General features: G+C 37.9%; 1 protein-coding gene across 1 annotated transcript; it reads left to right on the forward strand.

Moving 5' to 3' along the window:
- Positions 1-15913: 15913 nt before the first annotated feature.
- On the forward strand, positions 15914-22170 carry TPR8 (Tetratricopeptide repeat (TPR)-like superfamily protein). The gene is made up of 10 exons (XM_068481591.2): positions 15914-16108; positions 16413-16660; positions 17799-17832; positions 18978-19117; positions 20009-20075; positions 20382-20481; positions 20855-21018; positions 21132-21178; positions 21259-21309; positions 21571-22170. The coding sequence occupies exons 1-10, from the start codon at positions 16036-16038 to the stop codon at positions 21958-21960; spliced, it is 1314 nt and encodes a 437-aa protein (XP_068337692.1). The 5' UTR covers positions 15914-16035; the 3' UTR covers positions 21961-22170.
- Positions 22171-22610: the final 440 nt, after the last annotated feature.

Here is a 22610-nt window from a genome sequence, read left to right on the forward strand (position 1 = left end):
ATTTTTTTATTTTTTTATTTTTATTTTTTTTACGAAACACAATTTTAATCCTAACTTTTTTAAGAAGTTGCCTTTAAAAAAAAAAAAAAAATTAAGCAATACCAAACTAGTGTTTGAGCCTAGAAAAAGCACCATCGCTTAAGCATTATGTTGCCTTGGATCCAACCATATATTCAATGCAATTCATCTTAAATCAATTTAACGGTTTGGAATGTTCTTATTAGTTAAATTAAGAAATAATCTTTGACAAAAGCTAAGGAAAGGGATCCTCTTCCAATCCCTTTCACCTAATCCTCCTCATCAAACAATTTGGGCCCTTGAAATTTGATCCAACGGCTAAAAACACAGGTCCACTTTAAAAGTTATGATAACTTTAGCTGTTGTATCAAATTTCAACAGCCCAGATTGTTTGATGAGGAGGATTAGGTGGAAGGGATCCGAAGAGGATCCCTTTCCAAAAGCTAAGAGCAACTCGAGCCTACCAAATTGCCAAGCGATTACTGTCGAGACTGTTGAGCAAGCAATTATTGTATTTAGTAAACAGTAACTGTACAATCTCATCTCCACTTCTAAATTGAATAGCCCAGCCTATTAGTATTAAAATATTATTATTATTTTTATACAATAATAAAAAATAATTTTATTTTTAATTTCGGATATGATTTTTAACTAATTTTGTCATACACATGTCATTATCTGAAACTACAAATTTTGTTGATAGATTATTTAGTAGATTTTTAACCAATTGGCAATATCTGCAACCTTATCCCTTTTTTTTTTCTTCATATATACCTTATATCCTAGGATTGGGCACGGGCCCGCCGAGCCCAAATTTGGAAGGACCGGACCAGACCCGTATGAAAATGAAACGGGGCAGGTCAGGGCGAGTAATGGGATTTCAAATTTTGGAACCATACCTAACTTGACCAGTTTGAAATGGGCTGATTTGGGCGGGGTCCACCGGTCCAATTACAATTTTTTTAGGTCAGCATAGAAGGGACGAACTGAAGGTCATGTTCCTCGGCACAGAAAAGAAAATACCAAAGTCATCTTCCCCAATGACAAGACTGTCGTTGCAACCAAACAACCAGATTCAAAGACCGATTAATATTCTTCAAAAATTAGAAATTGCATATAGAATTTTAGGACATGACCTGCTGTATAAGAGCTTGTCCTCGAGCCATAATATGGCTAGTTGAATAACCTCAGGATTCATGATGCCGATGGGCTTGTTGTCGGCTATGGCAGTCCAATCCTGGATTGTGGCGATGAGGTCGTCGATCGAGTCAAGAGCGATGTGGAACCGGCTGAGTCATACCAGATTGGGTGGTCATTAGCCGAGTTGAGCCCATCATCTTCTCTAATTTGGAGCTTAGCAATCTGTAAACACGAAAAATTCCTGAAACAAGAATACAAGAATACGTGTACAAAATATATTTTTGTGTTTAATGATTTTTTGGGTTACAATCTCTTTGTAATTTGATCCTCTGATTCTATCTTCGTAGGGTGAAAGTTTGTGGATGAGCTGTTGATCCAAAGGGCCGTCGGGGCTTGATCTAGGGATGAACAGTTGATGAACGGATCTTCGAGGGCTTTTGGGCTTGATCTTGAAGACTGGGTGTATGGATTTCTTCAAGGGCTTTTGGGCTTGATCTTGAAGGTTGATGGATGAACGGATCTTCAAGGCTTTTGGGCTTAATCTTGAAGAACGATTGGATGTGTGAATTTGTTGAGGTTGTTGATCCAAAGGGCCGTTGGGGCTTGATCTTAGGATGAACGGATGATGAACGCTTTCTTCAAGGGGCCGTCGGGGCTTGATCTTGAGTCGGCGGAAGTTCTTCAAGGGCCGTTGGGGCTTGACCTTGAAGGAGGGTTTGACGAAGAACGAAGAGTGTTTTCTTGATCCTTCGGGATTTGCTTGAGAGCTTTAGAGTTTCAAGGCCTCAAGGTTTTGGTGTGATGTGAATTCCTTTCTTTCTTTCTCTTCTTCCTTCTTCCTTTCTTTCTCCCTTTTTTTCTCCCTTTCTAGTCGGCGGAAGTTCTTCAAGGGCCGTTGGGGCTTGACCTTGAAGGAGGGTTTGACGAAGAACGAAGAGTGTTTTCTTGATCCTTCGGGATTTGCTTGAGAGCTTTAGAGTTTCAAGGCCTCAAGGTTTTGGTGTGATGTGAATTCCCTTCTTTCTTTCTCTTCTTCCTTCTTCCTTTCTTTCTCCCTTTCTTTCTCCCAAAATGAATGCCTTGGCTTCCTATTTATAGAATTCCAAAACTTGATTTTTGGATTTAAATAATCAGATGAAATAAATCATTTCTGCCAGGTAATGACACGTGTCCTATTTGATGACTTTTCCAATTTATTTCGATTTTTCGTTGAGTCACACGCTACATGTAAAATTTATGTGACACGTGAGCGTTGAAATTTTAATTATTGGTCAACATTAATTTCACCGAAATTTCGATGTCTACACAATCTTCGCCCAATGGTGAGGTGATGTCGTGAGTCATGACTCGTTTGGTGGGCCTGGTAGCTGCTGTGATGTCTATGCAGTAGAGGGGTGTGAGGCAGTAGAGAACAAGAACGGAGAAAGAAAGTGGGGTAATCTGGGAATGGTGGAAGAAGACTGAAAAAGTAAAGCAATTGTAATGGTAGAACGGGTTGGTTCGGGGCCCTAGGATTCTAAAATTATGGAATCGCCTCGCCCATATAGATACCCTCTCCTTGCCCCGTCCCGCCCTATTTTGTCTCTACCAAATTTGGCCCCGCCTCGAATCGACAATACTCTCCCTGACCTGCGGGTCCTGTACCCGTTTGCCCAACCCTACTATATTCATCCTAAGGTAACACACCAAAATGAAAATCTCTAAAAATCATTGTCATAGTTCAGAAATTTTGAGTTCTTATAATGTCTTCTTCAAGAAGATTGTTAGAAATCACTGAGTTAGAGAATAAATTGTTCGATCTTGAGAAGGGAGGAAATGAGTTGTTTGAGATATAAGAACAAGAGGGTGAAGAACATAGAAGGAGAAATGATGAAGCAAGAAGTGAGAAAGCCTCACATATCCATCGTGTTATGCATGCTATGGGGTCATTTGACATGCTTTTTTTTTAGTGGTCTAGGTCAATTCCTAGTGTTCAATGATGTGCTTTAAGCAAGAGCTCCTATGGTCACATAAGAAATCAATGGAACTATGTACTCGGGAGCGTATTACCTAGCAGACGACATTTATCCAATGTAGACATCATTTGTCAATATAGTGACAAAGTACAAAGGAGAAACACTTCGCATGCCAAGAGGAGTGTACGAAGGATGTGGAGTGTTGTTTTGGTAAACGCCAAGCTCGTTGGGCAATTGTCAGAGGTGTTGCAGATTGTTTGATGTAAAGACACTTCGATCCATCATGATAACATGCATCATTCTCCACAATATGATTGTAGAATATGAGTATGATTATAATGCCATTGATGAATCTGAACCAAACATGATGAACAATTCTAAAGCACGGATATATTGTGCTCATGACGCCACTGAAGAACCTGTGCAACACTAGTCATTGGAACAGAATGGACATTACAATGGAAGAGTCATTAGACGTTATATGACACATCTCGATCGAAATCAAGGCGTGCTGATCGTCACGTGAGCGTGACGTAACCATGTGCACAGTGCAGAAGCAATAATAATAATAGAAATGCGAATAAATAAAAACTAAACTAACTAGAGCACTAAATAAGATAAGGTGCAAGACGAAAATAAGTGTGAATTCATAACTAGAGCATAAGTAACCTAGGTGCAGTCCAGCGGGACAAATACTAATTATACAACACCAAAGGTAATCCTACAATGGTGATAATCTGTCAGAGGTGCCGTGGATTCCTCGCAAGCCACCAAAAGCACTCTTAACTAGAACCTGGAGGGGTGTAAAACAAAAAGTGTGGGTGGGGAAAAACAAAGCTTTTCAAAACCATTTCAATTATCAAAGATTGTAACCCCTCACCGTAAAACCTGTATAATTTCCCAGAAAATAGAATACATATCTATACCACAACCATGCTCAGAATAGAAAAATTCACAAATGTGCCATGTCGAATATCTCAGCAATAAAATATGTAAGCCAGGTGATATAAATCAATGCAAATGATATGCCAGCTGAAGTCACCTAACGTGACCTGTACAGCTGAATCTAGAGCTCATCCATCTAGCTGGAGTCACTTAACATGACCTATATGGCTCAAATCCACATCTCAACAATTATACCTGCACACGAGTCGGAACCACCTAGAGTGGTCTATACGACAAAACTGGGTGTAAATAAATACGCTTAAGTGCTACGATCACGTGAAGATTGTGCGAATAATCGCGGGTCACCTACGAGTCGGAACCACCTATAGTGGTTTATATGATACGACTGTGCACCTAACTTGGATCCAAGATGAGCGTATGGTGCGGGAGGTGAACATCATGTGAAGGACTGTGCCCTAACTCTGGGCGGGAGCATGAACACTGGGGTGCAGGTTTATGAGCTCTCAAAATCTCACATAATCATCATTCACATAAACAGTCTATAACTCACCTGGTACTTACTTGAGCGTCCACCTCTTCAAATCACAATATGCACATATCATACAAATTCATAGTCTAAGCATAAATCAATAAGCATGGCATTTCAAATATAATTTCATTTAAATCGATTTTCTAGCAAAAATCTCAAGTATATAGGTATATACAGAAAACCAAAAGCCCACTCACTGGTATGTGGAAGGGTCGTAGCCCCCAAGCCTCAATTGATTGTGCTTGTCCTGAGGATAGGTCTCACCTATATGCGAAACAACTATATAAACGTTAATTTAAAGCACATAAATAAAACTAGCTAATAACTTCTCATACATTGCTCAAATTGGGTGTTTGAATATACCAACATGATCTACTTAACACCACAAACATCCCTATATTTTTAGAAAAAAATTTTGACCACCCACGCGCCGGCCAAGGCACGGCCAAACGCGCCCCCACGCGCGGCCAACCCTAATGGAAAAGTTAAATGTCGTTAGGAATATTCTGTTAAAACCTTAACAGAAGTTAATGGCGTTACCTGACGCCATTGGAATATTCCGTCAACTCTTCGTCTCCTTCTTTGGCGAGCCTCGCCGGTCGTCGCTGTCCACTATCGTCTGCAACTTGAATTTTCACCGGTTTCTGGAAAAACTTCAAAACTTCATATCTTTCTCATTTCTTACCCAAAAACTATGAAATTTGTACCAAAATGAAGCTTACAATGAGTAGAACAAAACCTTACCACTTTTAGGACTTAAATCCAACCGAATCTCACCGGAAAAACCCACGATAATCTGGTCACTACTGTAACTAGATGAACTCGAGCTTCCCGACATCCAAAACACTTCAAAATTACTCCCTGAGCTTCGTGAAGACGTCCTAAAGCTTCCTAGAACCTTAAAACTCAGTAAAAATTCCACGATCATGATCACCTAAACAGTGTTAAAAATGTAGGATTCTTGGTTCTCGGGTTTTTGAAGGCTTAACGTCCAACCAAGGGTATGGATGAGTTCCTGGGCTTGCTAGGAGTCCTAAACCAACATTCAAATATTCGATCCGTGTATGAAATGGTTAGTTTGAAAGTTGTCCGTACAGTTGTGTAGTATGGGTGTGTGTGTGTGGTCCAGATGGCAGCCAACCAAAACAAAAGAAAATAAAATAAACCTAAGTTCTAATTGGTTCCAAAAACTAAGGAAAACATGAATTGGACCACAACCAAAATGCATGTCACACAACACCACCTAATGTCCAAAGGCAATTTAGTCTTTTCACATCATCAATAAAAATATTTCGGGACGGGCTGTCACAACCTACCCTCTTAAGAAAATTTCGTCTCCGAAATTCACACAATAAATACAAACCACTAATAATAAAAAAACAAGCGTGGATACATTTCTCTCATTTGGTCATCTGTCTCCCAAGTAGCCTCTTCCACTGAGTGATTCTTCCACAAAACTTTCACTAAATGCACGGTCTTATTCCTTAGAACTTTATCTTTCCAATCCAGAATAGTCACTGGCTCCTTATCATAAGTCAAATCTGAATTAATTTCCAAAGGTTGATGATGTATTACATGTGATAGATCAGAAACATAATGACGAAGTATGGAAACATGGAACACATCATGCACTTTAGACAATTCTAGAGGCAACTTAAGCTTGTAAGCAACTTCACCGACTTTCTTGGTGATCACATACGATCTGATGTACCTAGGACTTAGCTTACCTTTATTCCCAAACTGTACCACACCTCTCCATGGTGAAAGCTTTAAAAATACCCCATCACCCACTTTATACACCCTGTCAGTGGCATGTTTATCTGCTAAGCTCTTCTGTCGATCCTGGGCCGTTTTCAGGTTAGACTTAATCACCTGAATATTTTGAATAGTCTCCTCCACTATCTCAGGGCCTTCCAAAATCCTCTCGCCAACCTCAGACCAACACAAAGGTGTATGACAAGACTTGCCATAAAGTGCCTCAAATGGTGCCATACCAATACTTGAATGAAAGTTGTTGTTATAGGCAAATTCCATCAAATCTAACCGTTTATGCCAAGCATCACCAAACTGTAAAACAGAAGATCTCAGCATATCCTCTAACATTTGAATAGTCCTCTCTGATTGTCCATCTGTCTGAGGATGATATGTTGTACTGTAAAGTAACCTCAAACCAAGAGCTTCCTGGAACGCTACCTAGAACTTAAGAGTAAATCTAGGATCACAATCCGAGACAATACTAACTGGAACTCCATGATACTTCACAATCTTCAATATAAATAATTCAGATAATCGGCTTAAAGAATACTTTTCCCTCACTGGAATAAAATGTGCTGACTTAGTAAGCCGATCAACTATCACCCAAATGCCGTCATAACCATTATGTGTATGAGGAAGCTTGTACACAAAATCCATAGTAATGTTTTCCCATTTCCACTGCGGAATGGGAAGTGGCTGCATCAATCCAAAAGGCTTTTTCCTTTCAGCTTTAACCTGCTGACAAATGGCACACTTACTCACATACTCAACAATTTCTCTTTTCATACCCCGCCAATAATAAAATGGTCCAATGGTATGATACATTTTAGTACCTTCAGGATGCATTGCATAAGCCGAACAGTGCGCTTCGTCCAAAATTTCTTTCTTTAATTCTTCATTATTTGGCACGTACATTCTGTTTTCTTGCATAAGTATGCCATCAGTTTCCTGAACTTTGAGATCTTTCTTTTTCCCCTGACTTCTTGCTTCAATTAACTCCTGGATTTCTTCCTCAATCATCTAAGCCTCGAGCACACAATCAATTAAAATTGGTCTAACTTGGAAATTAGCAAGTAAAGCTTCTTCTTGAGCTTCCACCCCTAACTTCACTCCAATGGACCTTAAATCAGCGAGAAGAGGAATATGAAAAGCATATAAAGCATTAAGTCTAACTGGAGTCTTCTTACTAAGTGCATCAACCACCACATTTGCACGACCAAGGTGATACTCAATCGTGCAATCATAATCATATAGCAACTCAATCCACCTTCGTTGTTGAAGATTAAGATCCCTCTGAGTAAAAAGATGCTGGAGACTTTTATGATCCATATAAATCTTACATTTTTCACCATAAAGATAATGTCTCCAAATCTTCAAAGCAAAGATAATGGTTGCTAATTCCAGATCATGAGTAAGGTAATTCATCTCATGAGGCTTTAATTGTTGTGAAGCATAGGCAATCACCCTACCATGTTGCATCAACACACATCCCAAACCATTCAAAGAAGCGTCACTATAGATCTTGAAATTACCGCTGCCATCTGGAAGCGCCAAAACAGGTGCATGAGTGAGACAATACTTCAACTGCTGGAAGCTCCACTCACAATTATCATTCCACTCAAATTTAACATCTTTCCTTGTCAATCTTGTCAGTGGTAAAGCAATAACTAAAAAATCTTTAACAAACTTTTGATAATAACATGCTAGACCAAGGAAATTCAGTACCTCCGTGACGGTTCGTGGTTGCTCCAAATTCTCAACAGTTGCTACCTTTTGAGGATCCACCAGAATACCTTGGGCGGATATAACATGTCCCAAAAATGCCACTTGATCTAACCAAATTAGCATTTCCTAAACTTAGCATACAATTGGTGTTCCTTCAATCTTTTCAACACCAAAGTGAGATGTCGAACATGCTCTGATTTAGACTTAGAGTATACCAGAGTATCGTCAATAAAGAGAATAATAAACCTATCTAAATATGGTTGGAATACTCGATTCATCAAATCCATAAAAGCCGTAGGTGCATTAGTTAATCCGAATGACACCACAAGAAACTCATAATGACCATATCGAGTCCTAAAAGCCGTCTAAGGAACATCCTCACTTTTAATCTTCAACTGATAGTAACCAGACCTCAAATCAATCTTAGAAAATATGCAGGCACCTCGAAGCTGATCAAACAAATCATCTATACGCGGCAATGGATAACGATTTTTAATTGTTACCCGATTCAATTGCCTATAATCAATGCATAGCCTCAAAGTCTCGTCTTTCTTCCTCACAAATAACACTGGGGCTCCCCAGGGTGAAGTACTAAGCTGAATAAAACCTTTATCAACTAATTTTTGCAACTGAAATTTCAATTCCCTCAATTCAGCAGGAGCCATTTGATAAGGAGTCAAAGATATTTGATTCGTACCTGGAAGCAAATCAATAGTGAACTTCACATCTCGGTCTGGTGGCAATCCAGGTAAATCATCAGGGAATACATCAGCAAAATGCCTGACTACTTTCACATCCTCCATCCACACTACTAGGAGCAACATCATTCAACACCACATGAGCTAAATATCCCTGGCAACCTTTTGATAATAACCTTTTTGCTCTCATAGTGGAAATAACGCCATACCTTACCCCACTCTGCTCACCTACAAAAGTAACCACAAGTAATCCAGGATGATGGAAAGTAACTGTTTTCCCGTAGCAATCTATATTGGCACAATTATAATGCAACCAATATGTGCCAAAATCACATCAAAATCAACAATATCTAACAGGATAAGGTTAGCTGGCATAACTATATCATCCACCATCATTGGACATCCTGGATATACACAATCAACATAACATCTCTCCCTTCTAGGCATAGCAAACTCTAAATCATACCCTAGAGGTGTAGGATGAGGTTGTGTCACTTGAGCAAATGTATGAGAAATGACAGAATGCGTAGCACCACAATCAATTAAAACTCTAGCAAAGTGACCAAGAATGTTTAACATACCTATGATCAAATCTGGATGATTCTGAGCATCCTGCAGAGAGATATTGTTAACACGTCCCTGGGTTTGTTGTCGTCCCCCACGACGTCTACTAGCTTGATTACCTCACCCCTGACTTGGCTGACCAGACTGCCTTGAAGATCCTGCACTACTGGAAGCAATCTCTTCTTGCTGGGGCTGTCCTCCCTGATACCACTGAGATCCACCAGTTGGAATGAGAGGATACGGCGTATAACCTCCACAATACTGAGGATACCCATTCTGATAATAAGGATCGTGGGAATACTGATACTGCCCTGAAGCATAAGGAACGGCATCACCCTGATAATGGTAAGCACTACCACGACCCATCTGACCATAACTACCAAACCTTGGAACTTGCTGGATCGATGTTGGTGGTGGCAAGGAAGGCTACTAGGGCCTCTGCTGATTTTGAGAACAATTTATAGCCTTATGCCCCATTTAACCACAAGTAAAACATCCACTGCTGCCCTGCCTACACTCTCCAAAATGCCTATTGTTACATCTGCGGCACAATGGAGCCCTTCCTTTACTAGCATCCCCAAAAAATCTACCACCTCTTCCCTGACCAGTGGCACTAAAACCCTCGCTGGAAGAACTGGAACTAGCTTCACTTCGCTTAAAGCTCTGAGTTTTACGAGGTCCTTGAGATGATTAACCTTTACATTTATCATCTTTCTTCTAATTGCCGTCATTTTCTTCTTCCTCACTCTCACTAGGCATATTCTCTGAATCCTTAATCCTCAACAAAATCTCATAGAAGTCTTGGTAAGAAGCACAAGGAGTAGTGGTCGCCATAGAACGCCACTTCTTCTTAGTACCCAATCTGAAATGACGGAGCATCTCAACCGGATTAGCAGCAACATCAGGATGATAACGAGACAAGTCAATGAATCTCCTATAATACTCATTCGCCGTCATCTTCCCCTGTCTCAATTGAGTAAACTCTTGCTTCTTGCGATCAATATACTCAGGGGGAATAAACATTTTCTCAAATAATCGTTTCAACATGTACCAAGATGCTAGTTTTTGACCTAAGAACCTGATAGAAGCATATTTTGGCAACTTAGTTAGCTTGTTTTCCTACATTTATGTTATTAGTTCATAGTTATTTTAGTAGTTTAAGCTATTTTCGTGTGTTTATAGGTTCATATAGCTAAGGAAGCAAAAAGGAGCATTTTGGAGCAAAATTGGACTTGGAATGGATAACATATGCTTGGAGCAAAAGGAATGGATGAAATTAAAGACCTAAAGGTGTGAGGATTCCTAATCACAAGAGGATTCCTAATCAAAAGAGGAATCCTAGTCAAAGAAGGTTTCCTACTTGAAGTAGGAAAGTTAAGCCAAGGTTTCCTATTTTGGTTTAACCTTTCCTAATCCTAAAAGACCTTATGTTTCAGCAACATTGAAGACTCTTATGCATTTTAGGACACAAACCAAGCCTTCCTTGGAACCTAATTACCCTTGCCATGCACCCCATAGACTTTCCCTTCCTTGCCGTGCAAGGGAAAGGCTTGTTTCCTATTCTATGTCACAAAATCACATTCCTATTTCACCTTAGTTAATGCCGCACCTTACATACCTTTTCCATCCTAAATCCTTGCCTAATTTCAAACTTAAACCATATTCCTTTTCATACAATTTATGCCGCAAGCCCTTTCCCTTAGATTTCCTAATTTTATATCTCCTTTTCCTTATGGATTTGGGGGTCCAATCCTTTCCTAAACTATGTAATAAACCTTAGGATTCTTTCTCTCAAATAAATACCAAAGCCGCACCCTTATTCTACCCTAATCATTCACCCACACAATGTACCATCCTTCATCCTTTCTCCAACCCTTTGCCGCAGCCTTCAACCCATCTTTCCACCATTCTCCTACTTCCATACCTTCACCCAAACACTCATACACCATTCCCAACCTTTGCCACACCACCCTACCAACCTAAATCCATTCACAACCCAGAAATTCATCCAAAATCACCCATAGACTCTTGTGTCGCAGCTTTGCAAGGAAGAAGAAGAGAAGAAGAAGCCTTAGACGTTTGTGCATTCAAGTTGGAGTGTTGGACGTTCTTAGTTGTAATCTATCTTTTGTTTTCAATGTTTAATTCAATTTTCCTTTGTTTTGTTGTGAACATGAGAGGCTAAACTCGTTTTAGCTAGGGGAGGTTTTGAAACCATGATTATATTTATGATATGAATTGATTAAGTCCAGTTGTGATTTCATAAATTGTGAATGCAATTTACTTAACTGTTTGATGGATAACTTATTATTGTATGTTAATTAGGGAGGCCTACTTAATTTGCATGCTTGAATTTGGTGCTAGAATATAAGAGAGTTTCACATAATTGTCACAAACTTATATTCACAAGTAGTTAAGGTTGTTTTCACAATCATGTTAAGTAAATTCCTAGCATGAGTATCATGATGTCATAGTTACAAGTGCTTTGTCAATACTTATGATTTTCATTGAACGTAATGATCTTTGATTGTATCTCTATTATGATGTCATGTAGGGAACTTTTGAAGAATGCTTTGGGTTGTCGTATGATGTCATCCAATCCAATAACTTAAGGAAAATATGAGGGTTAATTAGTGATGTCACGGTTAATCTGGGGTGTTGAGGTTCATGGTTTATCAAAAAAGCAACTGGAAATCAATTTGTGTTTGAATGTATCATGTGTGGAAAAGTATCCTCTAGCTATCTAATCATCCATTGTTTTTCTCAAATTCATTCAAAGTTTACTCAAGTCTTTTAATTACTTGTTTTTCTCTTAAATTCATAAAAAACCCAATCCCCTTTACTTACTTGTTTCAAATCTGTCCTAAAGAGTGTTTTTGAGTCTTTTGAGTCAAAACCAATTCTATTTTCGTCCAAATTAAGTCCTAGAGTCTAAATTGAGTCTTTTTTATTGTTTTGTGTTGTTTTGAGTCTTTTAAGTTTGTTTTGAGTCATATAAGTTTAGTTAAGAGTCTTTGAGTTTGTTTAAGTGTTTTTAAGCATATTTTTGTATCTTTGAGTCAGTTTTCATTAGATTAGCAATCCCTCCTAATCCCCGGCCTAGAACGATCCCTACTTATATCTATACTACAATTGTCAAAAAGAGGGTTTAATTTGAGTGCTATTATTCAACATCAAATTACAATCAAGTAGTTCCAAAGAAGTTCGGAGTCACGGTAGTGAAGAATGAAGAGAATGAACTTGTGCCCACACGCATACCGGTTGGAGAGTTTGCATTGACTATAGGAAGCTAAATGCCGCAACAAGGAAAGATCGCTTTCCTTTGCCATTCATTGATCAAATGCTTGAAATGTTAGCCGGTTATTCTTTTTATTGCTTTCTTGATGGTTATTCGGGTTATAATTAAATTGTTATAGCTCCGGATGATCAAGAAAATACCATTTTTACTTGTCCATTTTGTACTTTTGCTTATCATCTTATGCCATTTGGTTTATGCAATGCAGCGACCACTTTTCAAAGATGCATGGTAAATATATTTTCGGATTATGTTGAGAAAATTATTGAGGTGTTTATGGACGATTTTAGTGTGTTTGGAGACTCATTTGATGATTGTTTGCATAATCTCACTTTAATCCTGAAAAGATGCATGGAAACTAACCTTGTTTTAAATTGGGAAAATTGTCATTTTATGGTCAAATAAGGCATAGTTTTGGGTCATATCATCTCTGAAAAAGGAATTGAAGTTGATAAGTCTAAAATAGATCTTGTACGTTACTTACCCTTTCCTACTTTAGTGAGAGAGGTTCGTTCATTTCTTGGCCATGTAGGATTCTATAGGCGATTTATCAAGGATTTTTCCACGATTGCACAACCCATATGCCATCTCCTACAAAAAGAAGTGGCTTTTGAGTTCAACGAGGAGTGTGAGAAGGCATTCAAGCACCTCAAGGACATGCTTACCACGTCACCAATCATAATCCCACCAGATTGGAGCTTGCCTTTTGAGCTAATACGTGATGCATCCGATTATGCAATAGGGGCTGTTTTGGGCCAAAGGAAGAACAAGCAACCACATGTCATCTATTATGCATCCCGGACCTTGAATGATGCTCAATTAAACTACTCTACCACTGAAAAAGAACTTCTTGCCGTTGTGTTTGCTTTAGATAAGTTTCGTTCATATTTACTTGGCACTAAAGTGATTGTATATTCTGATCATGTAGCTTTGAAGTACTTATTCACCAAAAAGGAGGCCAAACCAAGGCTAATTCGATGGATGCTTCTTCTCTAAGAGTTTGACATTGAAATTCGAGACAAGAAAGGGAGTGAAAACATGGTGGCTGACCATTTAAGTTGTTTGGTGTGCAATGAGGACTCCTTACCCATCCAAGAGACATTCCCCAATAAGCAATTGATGTCCATTAAGGTAAGTGAACCTTGGTATGCCGATTTGGTGAACTTTTTGGTGTCAAAACGTGTTCCAAACACCATAACCAAGCACCAACATGATAAACTTAAAAAGGAGGCACGGTTTTATGTATGGGATGGCCCATATTTGTGGAAATTTTGTGCGGATTAGATTGTTCATCATTGTGTGCATGATTGTGAATTTAATTCAATTCTAACCTTTTGCCACACTTATGCATGTGGAGGACATTTTGGCACACAACGCACTGCCCTTAAGGTGTTAGAATGTGGTTTTTATTGGCCTACAATCTTTAAAGATGCTAGAACTTTTTGTTTAACTTGTGATCGTTGTCATCGCATGGGAAATATAGGTGCAAGGGACCAAATGCCGCAAACACCCATCTTTAATGTCGAAATTTTTGATGTTTGGGGCATTGATTTCATGGGCCCTTTTCCTTCTTCATATGATTTCACTTATATTTTGCTTGCGGTTGATTATGTCTCAAAATGGGTGGAAGCCAAGGCCACCGTACTAATGATTCTAGAGTTATTGCAGATTTTATCAAAACTAACATCTTTGCTAGATTTGGAATGCCAAGGGTGCTCATTAGTGATGGCGGATCTCATTTTTGCAATCGTACCATCGAGGCGTTGCTCAAGAAATATCAAGTCACACATAAGGTTTCAACACCTTATTATCCTCAAACCAATAGCCAAGCCGAGATGTCTAATAGAGAAATCAAGCAAATCTTGGAGAAAACCACGGAAATGGAAGAAAATCCGAGAGGGGAAGAGGAGAAAGAGTACACGGGAGTGTGGTATGGGTGTGTGTGTGTGGTCCAGATGGCAACCAACCAAAACAAAAGAAAATAAAATAAACCTAAGTTCTAATTGGTTCCAAAAACTAAGGAAAACATGAATTGGACCACAACCAAAATGCATGTCACACAACACCACCTAATGTCCAAGGGCAATTTAGTCTTTTCACACCATCGAAAAAAATATTTCGGGACAAGCTGTCATATTATAGTTCTATTCAATCTTCATACATTCACAATAGGTGTCAAAGTGACTTGATTGAGCACTTTTGTGGAAGAAAAATGCTCTTAGTAGGTATTTTTTTTTCACAAGTTTATTTGGTTTGTTTTGCTTTTTATTTTTATTTTTTTTTATTTTTTTATTTTTAAAGTTTATTTGGTGTTTTTTGTAAGTTTATTTGATATATTTTTTTAAATTTTATTTGCTATGTTTTTGTAATTTTATTTGTGTGTTATTTATGTTGTTTAGAATAAAGATGCTTTTAGTTTATATAATGATTCTCTTATTTTAAATAACATATCAAATTTTGCCAAAAATAGAAAAATAAAAAAAATACCAAATTGAATATAGAACAAAATTTATAAATTTTTTTATGTATTTTTAATAATTTTAACGTAACCTTATTAATATGGACAATTGGATTACATTTTATGATTAATCCAAAAGCCCAGATTTTGACACATAATCCCAACGGTAATAATAAGATTTTTTCTGATTTTTTTTTAATTTTTAAGCCTGAAAAATCTGGATCTTTGATTGGAATTTCTAACAACCAGAATCAACCAGAATTTTCCATGTGCACTAGCCATTATTTTCAAATTCAATTTTGTTTTTAACCATTGGAAATCCAGCGGTCCAGACAGAGCCACGTCATCCCCACCCTAGATCAGCTAAGTGTGCTTACAGCACGGCCCCAGCTCTGTATTTCTGTTGGTTCACTCGCCAGTACTTGCGCTTGTAACACACGTGCCTAGCCAAAATAAAAAATTTACGTGGCTGACGTCAGATTCACCCAGTTGATGGGCTAAGCAATTCGATCTTGTGTGGTCTGTTGGGCTCCCCTGGAGCCCAGTTGATTGGGTAGAGCTAGAGTGATTTTGGGGAGAGGGTTTTAGATTGCCCAATAGCCCAAGCTATTTTGTTGGGATGGACATGCTCTAAGGCGTACCACGTGCTGTATTCTGGATAGATAATCATAACGCACTTTATTGATTTTAAATCTCATGAATCAATTGAATTATGCCAATCTCATAATCATTTTGGCTAACAAAATCAGGTTTTTATTGAAAAATTGTAACAAATCACAAGGTTTTTTATTTTTTTTATTTTTAATATTATTTTTTAATTTTTGGCAAAAAATAAATAAAAAAAATTACAAGGTCTAATTTTGACACAGCAAAAGGTCCCGCAGCCAAACAAAGCCCTAATATAGTCAGCCGAGAACTCCGAGTCTCACAGACAAGCAGGTGGCTTCCACACTTTCATGCGCACTGCGGCTGTCACCTCTCTCTGTTAGTCCATGGCTCCCTTGAAGACCAATTCTCCTCTCTCTCGTCGCATCGTCCGCTCCTTCTTGGATTTCCTCAATTCCGGTCTCTCTCTCTCTCTCTCTCTCTCTCTCTCTCTCTCTATATATATATATATGATTGTAATTGCAATGTGATATATAGATATAGTGAAATTATTTCTAGGGTTTCAAGCTCGTTCCTTGCATTATTTTTATTACGTTGATTTTGGATGCCTAAAAGTATTAATGAACTTATGCACTTGAACTGTAGACTTTGAATTATGTCTGTACCATCAATGTGCTTGTTGATGAATTCTTTCAAATTACTATTATGGGTTTCGAATCCCTCACTGATCATGGGTTGTTTTGTTTCGTTTCGGTTGGGGCAGTTGAACCAGCTTCTGGTGTTGATAATGAAAGCATTGAGGTTGCAAGGGAATGCTTGCATGAGGCTTTTAAGCTCAATACATCTGTTGCTGATGATGGGTTTGAACCCGCATCGTTGGTTGATCTTTTTAGTTCACCGGAGTTGAACAAGCTTCAGGAGAAGAAACCTGATCATGTTCATCGATCAAACTCAGTTGATGCTCCTGGTTCATCAGCTGCACCGGGGGCTGATAATGCCAACCTTTCGAAGGTATAAAGTTCTCTGGGGCTTTCACATTATTTTGTTCATTCCTTAGAAATTCTTATGTAAATCACCATGGGTGTAATGCATTATAATTGTTTTTTAGTCATCTATAAGTTAATATGGACCATGAAAATGCAAACTTGCTTACAATCTGAGATTGAAAATTTGGGGAAAATTGGATGAATGAGATCTGTGGGCTAGTAGGCCTTATCCTTTGTTTCAATGGAAGGAAATGCGGAAGTAAAAGGATACATAGTGTTAGTTTATGAACAGGAAAGGGGAGGAAGAAAGACCAAGTTAGGGTTTTATCTCTTTTGATATATGTGCGTTGAAGGTTATATAAGCTCAACAAAGTGAATGTTTACTTTAGAGACATAACCGATATTGTGTGATTAAGATTATATTTTACTATATTGGTAAAGGATAGGTATTTTTTAATAAAGATATGGTTTTATTAGGAAAAGAGAGGTGGTCTAGCTGATCAGCCCAAACACCGCTATCCCAACAAGGAACACAGAACCATGAAAACGAAAACAAACAACAACGTAAAATAAAAACCACAGCCAGGCTAGCAAATAGCTGCCTTCCAATCTAAACAAAGCAAGGAAAGCGATATTCCAGTGAACTCACAAGAAACCGAAGCTCATAAAACTGATAGAAACTGAACTTTATCTCAAAGTTCCTCAATAATTGGTAAAGGATAGGTATTGGGTGTATATGCTGGGTTTACTTAAGTTGGAGGTGGTTTGATAACAGCCGGAAATAGAAGCAGAATATGTGACTAGATGAAATACAAATGAAGATGAAATTTGTTTTTTAGTATTTGTTAACTATTTGGTTGGTTTGTTCTATTGTTAATTCACAAATGAATTTGTGTACGCTTTAATTAAGTTGTATACTCAATAAATAATTTGATATCAGATTAGTTAAAGGGAGCACTTTTCTTTCCTAATTTGAGAACATGCGACTTTTATGTTTTTCTTCTTTCTTTTGCTTTATTTTTCATTTTCTTTAAGATCATAAATACAATGATGCTTTTATAGTTGCATGCATATGGTTGTTTCTTAGTAATATATGTATTTACTATAAGGTTTGAAAGTTTTGAGTGTGACTCTGTTTCATTTCTTGTTTTTAATTTGATCAGGGTGAGGATTTGACAAGCAATCACCATGATCTAGGTATTGCATTTACACTTTTGTTGCTTTTCTCTAATTCTATTTTATGTTTCCTATATGCGTGTCCTTACCTTGTTCGGTGATTTATTAAGTTTGGCTAAATTGCTTCCAATTTTGTACATGAAATTCATCATTGGGTGCGTTCCTTAAGAGGAATATTATCTGTTGCATCTGCAATTAAATGAATCATCTCTAGGGATTGAACTACTGCCTTAAAAAGTTTTTTTAGGTGTGCCTCGAGGTGCGCTTCGATGCAAAGCATTAAAAAATTTCTGTTACGGGTAGATTTGCTTTAGGCTGTGCAACACGAATGGAGGCTAAGCCGTTAGCGGTGAAGAAGACAATTTTTTCTGAGCCTTACACTTTTTTTGGAAGTTTTTATCCATTTACCGAAATATTTCATTTTTATTCAATTCATTAATGGCCGGTTTTAGAATCAAAACGTAAATTTTTGTTTAATCCCTTGATGAACCCTGCTTCTTCTTCTTCCCCCTCCTACCCGATAGAACTCATCCCCAAAATAATGTTTTTTAAACCCTAATGTTCCTTCCAAGGGATGTGAACTAGCCCTTGTAGTTAGCTCTCCTCATTCTTTCCTCTTTCCTAGACTTCTCTAGGCTTTTTCTTTTGTGTATATGGTTCTCCCACCTTCAGTCATACTCGTATGTCAGATACTTCATAGCCATGTCAATGGTGCTTTTTTTAACCTGCTCTGTATTAAATAATTCATGTTTCGAATGGTATACTTCTCAATGCCTCAAGGCTTATGCCTTGCCTTGCCAAACCAAAATAGACTCACCTTAATGGGCTCACCTATGAAACGTTGGTTTACACTTCCAATTGCTATCAGAATCATTACTTTATAAATTATATAAATTATAATGTCTGGGTTGTTGACCAAAAAATAAATAAATTATAATGTCCGGGTTAGGGGGTTATGCCATACAGGATTGGTACTAAATCATTTTAGGAGGATCTTGCTCAAAGAGAACAAAAGTTAAATGTTGTCTAATTCAATGTGATCTTTTCATTGAATCTGCACATGAATCACATACTTTAAATGGAATTGTGTTGGCTTTATGAAATGAAGTTTTTGTCAGAGTTTACAGTTCATGTTACATTTCATTTGATGATCATGTTATTGGCAGGGGAGTCTAAAGACGCACTGTTTGGGCAATTCTTTTCTGCACTCTTTGAGAGAAGCCTCTTTTTTAAGACCCTGCCTGATGGTAGTGATGACCCAGTGAGATTAGAGAAAGCGACTAAAATATTCCATGAGGCTTTAGCTGTATGCTCTCTCTCTCTCTCTCTCCCCTCCCCTTTTTTGCATGAGTTTTATTTATTTTTGTTTAGAAAACTTCTATTAAAAGAAAAAGAAAGCTACAAGGACAAATCAGATGTCCGTCATATTTATTCCTACAAAATTTTGAGATAAAATTGTAGTCCTCGTCTTCATAATTTAGTAATGTCATATGAATTTTGGTTTTATGATGAATTATTCTTTAGCCATGTCTACACTTTTTGAAGAAGACCACTATGCATCTATTGTTACATGCTAAATTGCTGAATTCACATATTGTTAACATATCGGGTAAGCAGTAAACGCTTTGGTAATTGAGAATTTTAATTGAAGCTTAAGAATAGAAAATTAAACTGTATATGGAACGTGAAGTATTGAAATTAGATAAGGAAAACCAATCATGCACTTCATTGTAAAGATAAATGTATGGATTTGGCCTCATACAACATCATTACGTTGTAGTTCCTAATGATTCTGTAGCTTTGAGAACTGACACTGTAATCACCATTAAAATATACAAGGCAATGTATCTGGTGCACACTCTTGATGAGTAGCATCCAGGATTTGCGACTCCGAGGGAAAGCTAAGATTTAAGGATTGGGACTGATGGGAAGGGATTGGGAAATTGAGTTACATGAAGTTTGACATCAACCCCTATGGTTTCAAACTTCCAGCGACATAAAGTATTGTACTTGATAATATCCAATTCCTTTCTGCTTATATTTCATAATCCTTTTTATATTAACATTTGAATTATCACTTTCATCTTGGAACTCTTGTACCCTTGGTTTTTGACTCCGTTATTGGTTCTTAAATGGAATTCTCTTGCTGTCACTTTTCAATCCTTCTTAATAAGAAAAAAACCATTTGCTGCTTCAGGAGATGGAAAGATCTGGATGCATGGAATTAAGTCCTAAAAACCTGGCAGAGACCTTGAAATCGCAAGGTAATTAAATGATATTGCCTGGTTGCGTTGTAAGCGTGTTGCTCTTGAAGCAACTGTACAATGTCAAGTTTCTGTAAATTTGAGAAAGACTTCACTCATTTATCTCTCTGTTTCTCTCTCACATCACTGTCTTGTCATACGCACCAGTTTCTATTTTCTACTGTCATTGGAATGACAATGCATCAAAAGCATTCGTTAATATCTGTATCTTACCTCATGCTTGTCAAATACGGCACTCTACGCTGATATTGAACGTCAATATTCTATCCAGAGGCTGATTCTTTCATTTGATTTTTATTTTGTTAGGTAATAGGGCCATGCAATCAAAGCTGTACCCCAAGGCAATTGAGTTGTATGATTGTGCCATTGCCCTTTGTGAAAGTAATGCCATTTACTACTGTAACAGGTGCACTACCAACTTGTCTTTAAATTATTGGTACTAATAATTGTTCCATAACAGTTTCAGTCTTCTACGTTTTCTCATTTTCCCAGAAGGAATAACAAAGAAAGATATCTAGTGCAAATTAATCTTAATGACAAAATTGTTGTAACAGAAAATTCTCATTATTTTCAGATCATATTCGAAAAATGGTGCCTTAAACATGCTAGTTTGCCTAATGAACAGTTAAAAAAATATTGTAACTCTTTTACCCAAGCTTGAATGGGGAAGTCCCAAGTTTTCATTTTCTATTTAGGTTTTCATCCTTATTGTTTTATTGAAACTGCCCATTGTTTTATTGAAACTGCCCATTGTTTTAATGTATATGGTGTATATTCAGGGCGGCTGCTTACACTCAGATGCACAAATATACTGAAGCAATCGAAGATTGCCTTAAATCAATTGAAATCGACCCAAATTACAGCAAGGCATATAGTCGTCTGGGATTAGCTTACTATGCACAGGGGAACTACCATGACGCTATAGAGAAAGGATTTAAGAAAGGTAAGTGGGTAACCTATGCTAATGCCAGCTTATGGTATACAAAAGAATTTGGAAACAGATGTTTACACAATAAGGTAGTATTTGACATCTTAGTGGGGATTTTATCTTTTCAGTGTTGCAATTGGATCCGAACAATGAAGCTGTCAAAGAAAACATTCGGGTTGGTTCTTGTGTGCCTTCTTCTTTTCTTTATTTCTTATGACCACTGCTTTAACCACTTTGTTAATTTGAATCCAATAGGTGGCTGATCAGAAACTGAAAGATGAACAACGACGAGCGGAATCTGGTCAGGTATGACATTCATCTTAAAGACAGGTCAACGGTATCCCCCCTTTTTAGCTACTTTCTTTCTTTAGGTTTTCCTTTCATCTGAAGTTCTCAACTGTTCTAAGAATGAGAATGCAGTACTTTTCTTGGCAGTGAAGGATATGATTTATTAACAAGTATGCTCTGTTAATAAATCATATCCTTCACTGCCAAGAAAAGTATTGCATTCTCATTACCAAGCATGCTTTGTGACTTAAGTAATTTTTTTTTTCTCATCTATTACAGAGCACAAGTTCGTTTAGTAGCAGTAATGGTTCAGAACACACCAACCAGTCTACCGAAGGGTCAAGAAACCATGCTGCACCGCCTCCATTCGGTTCTATGCCCTTCAATACAGGTGCCCTTCCCGCTGAATTTTCCAGTATGTTCATGAACATGGCTGCAAATGCATACCAAGGACAACATTCTCAAGATAGCCAAGGAAATGATAGCAGCACCGACGGATCTGATGAACCAGGAGTAAGGATTGGGGGTAACATCAACTTGAATTTCGGAGAACAAATGCCTGAGGAACTATCCGGAGCTTTGAGATCGGTGATGGAAATGTTTTCAGGAGCAGCAGCATCCCAAGGAAATTCACAAGATACTAGGAGTGAAAGACAAAGACCGAGCTAAAGAACTGCAGCGCGTTGGAACTGTATAAATTCTCACAATCCTTCTTGTATCATTGCTATCCAAAGTAAACCTTGAGAAATGACGAGACGAAACAGGAGTATTAACACATCCTTGGTCATTTCAGTCGTTTAGTAATTTGAGAATGACTATGTTGGTTGAGAAATGTACAGAGGTTTGGAACAAAATTTATATATCCCCGTTGCATGCACACTTTTCATGTCTCCCTCTCTTCTCACGTGATTTTCTTGCATGCCTTATTTGTATTCGGGTTGGATGCCCATTCGGTTCTTATTTTTTTTCTCGTGTGATTCTTCCCGCATGCTCGTCCAAATTCCGGTTGTGTGCACTGTGCACTTTGTTTCTCTCTCTTTCACGACAAGGGGTGGGTGTATGCACCGGTTACAGCAAAGTTTATCTCTATACAGTTGGGAGTTTTTTCTAAACAAATAAATTGGTGAGGTTATTCCCACGTGCGTTTTTTTTTTTTTAACTCCAAACATAACTAATTGGGCGGCCTAGTGTCACCATCCCTGCTTCTTTTCCTCGTCTTTAATGTTGCGCCAAGTCGGTTAGACCAATGTACACACACACACTTCAATGGGGTTTTTATTTTTGTCGGAGGAGAAATTACCAAACTTCTAGCATTCCCT

Source organism: Pyrus communis, chromosome 15 (genome assembly GCF_041283825.1).
Source record: "Pyrus communis isolate YQ-2024b chromosome 15, ASM4128382v1, whole genome shotgun sequence".
NCBI lineage: Eukaryota > Viridiplantae > Streptophyta > Magnoliopsida > Rosales > Rosaceae > Pyrus > Pyrus communis.